Source organism: Citrus clementina, unplaced genomic scaffold, assembly GCF_000493195.1.
Source record: "Citrus clementina cultivar Clemenules unplaced genomic scaffold, Citrus_clementina_v1.0 scaffold_2, whole genome shotgun sequence".
NCBI classification, from domain to species: domain Eukaryota; kingdom Viridiplantae; phylum Streptophyta; class Magnoliopsida; order Sapindales; family Rutaceae; genus Citrus; species Citrus x clementina.
This window is the reverse complement of record NW_006262688.1, coordinates 16,708,175-16,717,134: the sequence shown is the minus strand read 5'-3', so window position 1 is coordinate 16,717,134 and position 8,960 is coordinate 16,708,175. Positions and strand designations below refer to the sequence as shown.

Sequence of the window (8,960 nt, the reverse complement as noted above, 5' to 3'; positions counted from 1 at the left end):
GCCGTCCCCTCCTATTTTGCAACTATGAAACTTTATCCCACTTTTTACGATAATGGTTTAAAGTTTAATCAAAACCCAAACCTGTGTTTTTTTCAGCTATGGAAAGGTTTATGACTGAACCCAGCATCGAAGACCAAGATCACATTAATCAAGATTCAAAAGTGAAAAATTTTAAAGACCCACTATACAATTTTGACTCAAAAAACAGCGACTTGAGTTTGGCCGATTCGTTTCTTGATTTCGACACGATAAAAGAGTTGTTTGAGGATTACTCGCCAAACCTAGATAGGATTGGGTTAGAAAAGATTGAATTTGGGGTTCTTGAGAAGAGTTTGAAGATGAATCAAGAAGAAAAATTCCATTTTGGGAACCTGGTTTCAGATGGGTCTGATTGTGTGGTGAAGGTTGAAGAGGCATTAGTGGGTGGGAAAGAGAAGAATCTAAGTTGCTGTATTGAGGAAAACATGGGGAAAGTTAGTTTGGTTGATGCCAAGAGTGGAATAGCGAGTGATGGGGATGGGAGTAAGAAAGTTGATTTGGTTGGTAACATGGGTTCGTTTCCAGCCGACAAGGATGGTGCGAAGAGTGGAATAATAAGTGATGAGAAAGAGAGTGAAAGCGAATCAGAGTCGGAGAATGAAGGTTCTGCTTCTTCTTCATCGTCGTCTAGTAGTAGCAGTGATAATGATGAGGAAGAGGACGAAGATGAAGAGCTAAAAAAAGAGGAAGCGAAGAAGGAGGTAAAAAGAGGATTGGGCGAGCTGGGTGAGCTTGAAGAAGGTGAGATAGAGGATGTTGACAGAGAGGAGATGACTGGAGGGATTGATGATGATGAGGATGATGAAGAGGATGAGGTGGAAATGATTTCTGTTGTTGATGTTGATATTGATGGTGGGGATGAAATTGATGGTTGTGCTAGGGAAGGACCTATTAGGTCAAAGAACGAGCTGCAGGTACGTAATTGTGGTTTTGCTGGTATGCTGTGTTAAAAATCTTGCTGATTTGTGGTGAATGCCAAACTAGTAAGGTCTGGATCATGGATATTATGTGCTTTAGTTTGTGGATGCTGGTGTGTATAGTGCCAAACTAGAATTAAAGATTATTTTTCATTCACAATTCAATCAAGTGAACCTTTTTTTAATATTTTATTCATACTCAAAAGGCAGACATGATTATCCTAGTTTTTATTTCCATGCTACCTTTTTAATATTAACCATTGGATTGTTTACAAGTTTTCACTGCCTACCAAATGTTTTTGCTGGCATGCATTTTGTAAAAAGGCGGCTGTTGAGGTCCAATATTTATTGCAGTTTGGGGAGGTAGAGAAAACGGAGATTGTACATGATTTCGTAATCATTCAGTTCAAATATCAGAAGTGAAATGCAATATGCATTAACTTTTTGTTGCTTAAGCTGAAGCATGGACACCTTGTAATTGTGAAAGTTTAGGATATGAATTTGTGATTTATGACTATTGGACCTTATTAAAGTTTAGGATATGAATGCATGGCTCATGAAGACTGAACAAAGTCACAAACTTTAATTTGTTTGCAACTTTTGTATTTTTGACATACTGTTAAGGAAGGTTACAGTTTATGAATTCTAGTTCTTGCTTTAGAACTTCTATGGATGGTCTATTTGTGCACGAAACATGCTTAAACGCTTTTGTATTTTGTTATAAATTATGATCCAATGAGGTGATATATTGCAAGTCGTTGGTTCTGTTTACTCTATGATACTTACAAGTTCATGGTTTCTATGAAATGTTGCAGGTTCTACCCCTGGTCCCTCAAGTGAATGTTGTCTTGCAACCGCATCATCAGATGCTGCCCGTAGGAGTTGTTTTGTCGGTAAGCTCGCAAAAGACATAAGGCAGAGCCTTCATCAACCTTATCTTGCCATCATCTTTGGAGCTGGCTGATTTATAGATCTGATGCACATTGTTCTGGAGTTTTGATAATGTGGGTCCGGTTTTTTATGTTACTTGTAATATTACAGGTTCGTGGTGTCCAAGTTATTGTAGAAGGGGCTGAGAAGCACAACCCTCTCAATGAGGGTTCAATCCTCTGGATAACTGAAAGCAGAGTGCCATTGGGACTGATTGATGAAATCTTTGGACCTGTAAAAAACCCATACTATGTGGTAAGATACAATTCAGAAAATGAAATCCCTGCCGAAATCCGTGTAGGGACTTCGATCTCTTTTGTTCAAGATTTTGCCAATCATGTGCTCGATGACAAGAATCTTTACAAGAAAGGGTACGATGCATCTGGTGAGAATGATGAAGAGTTATCAGATGAAGCAGAGTTTTCGGATGATGAGAAAGAAGCTGAGTACAAGAGAAGGCAAAAGATGGAAAAGAGGGGCATGGATGACCAGAAACCTGGTAACAGGAAAAATAATAGAAAGAAGGTCAAAAATAAGGATGGAATGTGGAGAAATGGAAGACCTTCAGCTCCACAAATGGATGGAGTAGGACAGCCGCTGCCAAATCAAAACCAGCATCCTGTCTCTCATGTTCCAGCATCTCTGGATCAAGGTAATTGTTCCACATCTTCTATAGGACAGGGTTTTGTAGGTGGAACTGGCTTAGTTCCACACCTTCAACAAATGGTGCAGAATACTAGTTTTTCAACATCTCCGAGTGCCGTCTGGACAGATAGGATTCCACCTCAGCAACCACAGGGTACCTTCTTTCCTAATGTATTTCCAACTAATGGTTTGCCTTGGCCTTCCCAGAACTATCAGCAGCCTCCTTATCAGCCCATGATGAACTGTGGGCTATTTCTACAGCAGTCTAGTCAGATGTCACTTCCTAATGTTGGTCTACCAGGTGGACCGTCTAATTTCTTTGCAGGACCAACATATGCACCTTGGCAGTGTCTTCTGGGGCAAAATGGCTTAAACCAAACAATTGGGCAGGGTTTACCGCAGCAGCCTGCTTGCCCATCTGTAAATGCATCACAAGGAATTCTGCCACCTAATGGGTTACATGTAAAGCAAAATAATTTGCAACAAACTGCTGTTCTTCCAGGCAGCATTGAAGCACCCCAACAGTTTAACATGGGTGCATCTTCCAGTCGTGGAAGGAAGCCATATCATAGAGGAGGTGGGCGTTTTTCTGGGGGAAGAGTTCGCCATCAGTCCCGATGAAAGCTTGTAATGAGTTTCCATAGCATAGTTAATTAACTTGTACTATGCTCCATGCTTCTTTCGGGTATAGTGCTTAGTGTTTTCCTTGTTCTATTCGAGGAGTTTCAGAAGCAAGAAATTGGCTTGCATTACCATTACTAGTTCAAACTGGCGCTCTCCGGTGTCTTGCTTTCCCAAGAGTCAACGCAGCCAGGAGTTTTGTTCTAAATGCATGTGGCTTTGTGGATAACGGGAGTTCTTCATAGATATCTTTACTATAGAGAAACTCTGCTCTGAATTGAGTGAAAAATCAAGGATTTACTCCATGCTAATAGTTACATTTTTGGTGATCGAGAGGCTACTGTACTGGTCCAAAAGTTTGTGGCTAAAAAACAAGAAAAAGAGAGAATAGTTTTTATTTGAGAGTTGAAATGATTTGAGCATGTGCAATTGCAATTGGCTATTCATTCTCCGGATTGTGATTATCATGTTAGTGTGGATTTGAGTGGGACATCATTTTGGGTTCAAATGTTTAAGCCGATGCATTGGGTTAACTTTTACATGCAGTCTGTCACACCATTGTTTTCTTAGGATAACGTTCTACTTTTGTGCTTTTGCTTGTCTTTTTCCATTCTACTTTTTTGCTTTTGCTTCTCTTTTTCCCCAACTTTTTGTTCTCTCAACCAACTATTTGTATGGTGTTGAGCAACTAGAACAAAATGTTTACCTGTAGTTCATTGTAAAATTCTCTCCTTTTCACTTTCTTCTGGGCAGATTTATGTTAAAAAGAAATACATCCTTACATATCCCCCAAGACCAAATGAAATTAAAAGATAATATAAAACAGAATAGAAATAATGGAGACACATGAAAAGTATAAATGAAGAGAATAAATTGCTTCATTTTGAAGTTTTTGAACCAGTCAATGAGAACGGATACTGAACGCAGAGACTGGAAATTTCAGTCAAAGACAAGAGCATGACAGAGGGCTTCTGTGAACGGGGGAGGGACTTTCATGAAACAACAATTGTCATGAAAATCCCAACCAAAGAGAGGAACAGTCAGGTTGAAAAGATTACTCCAGAGATTCAAGTTTTGGCATTCCTTGTGAAGTCAATGCATGTCTGGCAGCTGCAGTCGGAAAAACGACAGATATCACAGCCAAAGCAAACACATGAAGTGCAGCCCTTGCATGTTGGAGAACGAATGCATCCCCTATAAACCCTTCGACTAGCTCTCTCCTCTTCATCATCACAGGTTATTCTGTATTCCAGAAAGCAATCATTGGTGCCAATAGCTTCTCAAATCTCAGAACATATGAAACAATATGATAACAACATCAAGTAAAGACTCTGTCCTAACATGCATATGCGCATGAATATCTGCAACCATTAGTTGAGTAAATCTGAAAGCGAAAACACAGACAGGAGCTACTTTTCCTTCACAATACATATATATATCAAGTAGTGATTACAAACTGCAAGAAATAACATATTCAAAGCAGCGCATTAAATGGGATTGTCCATCCTTTTCAAAAATAAATACATTTTATACATCTCTGAGCACTTGTGAGATGCAAACTGAAAGGAGTGAACATCTATGGATCCTAGCCCCTCAACATGATGCATTAAACCCAGATATCCCAAAAGTCAATGTTGCTGGCCTACATCTCCAAAGCATAATCAAGCTAGTCCTACTAATTAATCACCACCTGTTAAAGAAGCACCAACATCACAAATAATTACTACACAATCTAATAAGGTGTTGTTTTAGACATGATACTATAATACTCTATATCCTAAATAACCACAACAACTCTGAATTTCTTTCAAAAGACAACTAAGTTCCATTTGTATCTCATCATCTGCTTGTTTTAGATATGATAATATAATCCTGTATATCCTAAATAACCACAGCTACTCTTAAGTTTCTTTCAAAAGAAAACTAAGTCCTATTTGTTTCTCATCATCTGCGACATCTTGACATGAGAGTATGTGCAAGCATGAGATGACATATTATTCAAAGGTTCTAGTAAATATAAATAATTGCAAAGGTATAGGGTTTGTCGTTAAAGAATGCAACCTCGATACCCCATGTAGAGCCACAAGATCAGAAAATGAGGCTAAAAGTGTTTGATTGGTGAAGAACTCTGTTTTTAAGTGAAAAAGATGTTTCACCGAGACAAAGATGGGGTAAATACTCCCAACACCTCCCTCTTCTCTTCTTTTAGTTCTATCAACCTTTCAATATGCACATACTTGACATACAACAGATATTTTCCAGATAGTTTTGTAACCATGCTGCAGTACAATCAGAAAATGTTATATTTGAGATAGTTTGCTGCATATCAACTGGTTAGACAGAGAAATTAAACAATTTCCTAAAATATTTATTTATTCTTTCAGGGCTTTCGTTGTCAAATTGATAAATTTCTAGAAGCTCACAAATGTTTCCACAGAACATCATCCATTTCGACAATTCCTAATGGGAGTGACGAGTGATTACAACGAGGAAAATCTTGCAGGGATAGATGGTTATTACCTTACTAAAAAGAAGTCAAACTCTGAAAACCTAAACCCCCATGTTCCTTCAAATCAATCAAAACAAAACTATGTTTGCAACTATTAATTTAGAAAAAGAAACACAATTAAAAGATACGACAAATGATTGTCTCAATAAAGAAGAATTAAACATGCATAGATGCATGACAAGCCAAAATATTACATGAACTCAAATGGAGCTAAATGAAACAACTGAACTAACTCATACTTCCCTTCTGCTTCCAAAATGTAGCTAAGTCCACCAAAATCTTTTCCAGCAGAAAAGGCAGTAAATGAAAGAAGGAAAAAAAAAGCTTTAAACATATATGTCAAGACATGTTGACTATAAAAGGTTACCTTAATGATACAATTGACCATCATGTTCAAGAATCACCATTGACCTAACTATCTTGAGGATCAAAATTTCAGCATGATTCATTCAAAATTTGCTTGATAAATGCTTAATCAAATGTAAAGGTGAAACATACTTGTCATAGGGCAGATCAGAACACTTCCAATTCTTATCAGCTAGAGCATTATGGTGAATAAGACATTCCTCTTTGGTACGTAGTCGGAACCTACGCTCCTTGTTACACCTAGCACAACGAACAAACTCGTCACGGTGACAAACCCGGCCATTGTGGGATCTGTGAGAACCATTTCCATGTTTTGATGCTTGGTTATAGTACTTGAGCAACACCGTCTTTGACAATGGAACCTTCTCTCCATTAGCTATGACCCAGACATTGTTCTTCCACTTTCTTGCTGTCTCTCTTCCAGAATGCTTCTCAAATGCACCAGGAGTCATCTTGTCTGATTATTCAAATCACCACTAACATAATTAGCTATGCAAGTAGAATAATGAAAATTTGTTACAAGAGAAAGAAAAGAAAGAGATAATCTGAATAAGAAAGTTGCAATAAAATGAGAAAGAATATTCCAAAGAAATATGCTGTAATCATATGCACTAAATCCTTAAGAGCTCTCAGTAAAGAGAGTTAAGGCAGACTAAGAAGAGAGTAAATCATACCAGTACAATACATTGAATGCTTAAAAGCACCAACTAACAATTGCTGATATTGTTCCCAAGGTTACTTGAAGAAATTAATGGCAGTAACTGGATGGCCAGTCAATACACTTGCTACATTCTTTGCAGAGTTTTGCAAATGATTAATTATAGAAGGATTACAAAACTAAGGGTGTCAAAATTCCAAGGTAAGCAGGTAACGAGCACATGGTGGTTTAAGTAGAAGTGGTAACTGCTTAGTTACTTCACTCAAAACACTTATAAACAGAATGCATTCTCCTCTTGGGGAACAATGTACAAATATTTTTTGAATGGGGAAATATCATCAACAATACAATCACCTTAATGCAACATCATGATTCATACCACTTGAAGATGCAAGTGCTAGTGAGACCAACACTACAAAACAGATGCTGAAACACTCTATTCTTTCAGATTGTCCTCTCCCGTTTGTATGTCAGATTTAATCCTATTGATGCAACCCAATGAAGATTTCACAAAAGGTAGAAGAAGATAATCAATATCGAAGATGGAAACTATCAGTTATGAGAAGGCATGCACAGGAAAGAGCACATAAAATGCTGACCCATCAGAATCAACTTTCATAGTCTGAAACATGACAACTATTATATCACCCAAGCGGACGAGGAAAACCAAACTCCACCAACCATACACATGAGATAACATATCATGAAGAACAAAACTCGAAACAAACCCATCTTATCGAACAAAGGAAAAAACACAATATGATGTGATCCAATACAAAGCTTACTCTGCCTCCCAGCAACTAGATAGAAGAATACTCACGACTTCAAAAGCCGACTACAAAAGGCCAAACATAAGACCTTGTAATCACAAGAACAAAGACAATGCAGGTATCATTCTTGTGATACCCATTTGAAAACTAACTTCTTTATTCGAACAAAACCAGACCAAACCGAATCAAAAGAATGCAGTTTTATCGCGTTATACGAAAACGATATGAAGGAGAACTCGGTCACTGAGACCAAGCAACATACACTTGAACTGTATTAAACATGTTGCAAAACTCTTTGCAGTCTCAGACACATCAACGTCAATAACACGCGCATTAAACATGCAAAATTAAAAATTAAAAAAATCAAAAATCAAAACCCATTTGCTTGAAAAAGGGAGTCCAAAAAGAAGAAGACCTTCATTGCAACCAGGAGTGCATTCACAGGTGATTTCTAGGTCACCATTAGAGAAAACCCTAAGCCTGCCAACAGCGTCACCATATCTGTGACTCGTACACCCACATGTAACTTCAATATAATCTCCTCCTCTCTTCACACCACTAATCTCTCTCAACTCCTCGTCGCTAAACATCATCAATACGCTCTCTTTTTCAACCCCATTAGCCATATTTTTTTTTTCCAATTTCACAAGCACACAAATCAAACCAAAAATAATAATAATAATAATAATAATAATAATAAATAAAGAAGAGGGCAATGTTAAAATAAAGATGGTGTATTTGGGTAAAAATGGAAAGACCCAGAGAAAGAAATCAAATGGCGAGTGTTAAGGCTTAAAAAGCACGCATCTTTGCTGAGTCACTCCGAGAGATCTGGTGGAGAAAACGTTGAAGGAGTATTACTACTAGTAGTAGCTAGATAGAGGAGAGGGATTATAGAATAGAGAGAGAGAGAGGAGCGAAACTTATTGCTATCGCGGTTGTTGTGTGTATGCGTGTATGAGCGTGATTGGAGACAGAGACAGAGAAAGAGAAAGAGAAGAGTGAGCAGTTGTGGTGTTTTGGTGAGAGTGAAATGAGCTGGCTTCGCCTATATACAAAATATGTCGTGGGGAGAAGTGATTTTCTTAACTAGATTTTAAGGGTGCCACTGCCTACTTGCATGATTTGATATGACATGAGAGAAGCGAGAGAAAGAGAGAGAGAAAATTCATTAATTCATATTCATATTTTCATTTCATTAATAACAGAGATGGCTTTGCTTTGGGGTCAGGGCCTTTTGGCTTATGGGAAAATCCCTCCCCAGGGAAGCAGACGAGGTTTGTTGATAACTCTAACTGCTCTCTGTCTCTCTCTCTCTCTCTCTTTATTTTTCTATTTGATTCCACTTTCCATTGATTCTTTTGCCATTTTTACTGCCACTGTACAAGGGAATCAATTTTCAATTAAATAATTTTGCCCCATAAGTCATTTTGTTAAGATGCAAAAGTTTTCAATATGTATGTTTTCGTAGGTTTCAAGCAATGCTTCAATGGTATGAATTTAAA

General features: G+C 37.8%; 2 protein-coding genes across 2 annotated transcripts; one reads left to right on the top strand and one right to left on the bottom strand.

Moving 5' to 3' along the window:
* The first annotated feature begins 6 nt into the window (after nucleotides 1–6).
* On the top strand, nucleotides 7–3,705 carry LOC18052732 (H/ACA ribonucleoprotein complex non-core subunit NAF1). Its single transcript, XM_006447250.2, has 3 exons — nucleotides 7–953; nucleotides 1,772–1,849; nucleotides 1,998–3,705. The coding sequence occupies exons 1-3, from the start codon at nucleotides 99–101 to the stop codon at nucleotides 3,150–3,152; spliced, it is 2,088 nt and encodes a 695-aa protein (XP_006447313.1). The 5' UTR covers nucleotides 7–98; the 3' UTR covers nucleotides 3,153–3,705.
* A 307-nt stretch (nucleotides 3,706–4,012) lies between these two features.
* LOC18052731 (protein ULTRAPETALA 1) lies at nucleotides 4,013–8,631 on the bottom strand. Its single transcript, XM_006447249.2, has 3 exons — nucleotides 7,871–8,631; nucleotides 6,160–6,484; nucleotides 4,013–4,394 (listed from the first exon to the last, which is right to left on the bottom strand). Exons 1-3 carry the CDS (start codon nucleotides 8,079–8,081, stop codon nucleotides 4,220–4,222), a joined length of 711 nt encoding a protein of 236 aa, XP_006447312.1. The 5' UTR covers nucleotides 8,082–8,631; the 3' UTR covers nucleotides 4,013–4,219.
* Between the last annotated feature and the right edge of the window lie 329 nt (nucleotides 8,632–8,960).

Excerpts from the sequence above, each read along its gene's own strand:
- LOC18052732 (XM_006447250.2), top strand. The coding sequence starts at position 99 with ATGGAAAGGTTTATGACTGAACCCAGCATCGAAGACCAAGATCACATT. Across the intron at positions 954-1,771 it reads GGTCAAAGAACGAGCTGCAG|GTTCTACCCCTGGTCCCTCA; the intron begins GTACGTAATTGT and ends GAAATGTTGCAG. Across the intron at positions 1,850-1,997 it reads CCGTAGGAGTTGTTTTGTCG|GTTCGTGGTGTCCAAGTTAT; the intron begins GTAAGCTCGCAA and ends GTAATATTACAG.
- LOC18052731 (XM_006447249.2), bottom strand. The coding sequence starts at position 8,081 with ATGGCTAATGGGGTTGAAAAAGAGAGCGTATTGATGATGTTTAGCGAC. Across the intron at positions 6,485-7,870 it reads CACTCCTGGTTGCAATGAAG|ACAAGATGACTCCTGGTGCA; the intron begins GTCTTCTTCTTT and ends TTGAATAATCAG. Across the intron at positions 4,395-6,159 it reads TCTGATCTGCCCTATGACAA|AATAACCTGTGATGATGAAG; the intron begins GTATGTTTCACC and ends TCTGGAATACAG.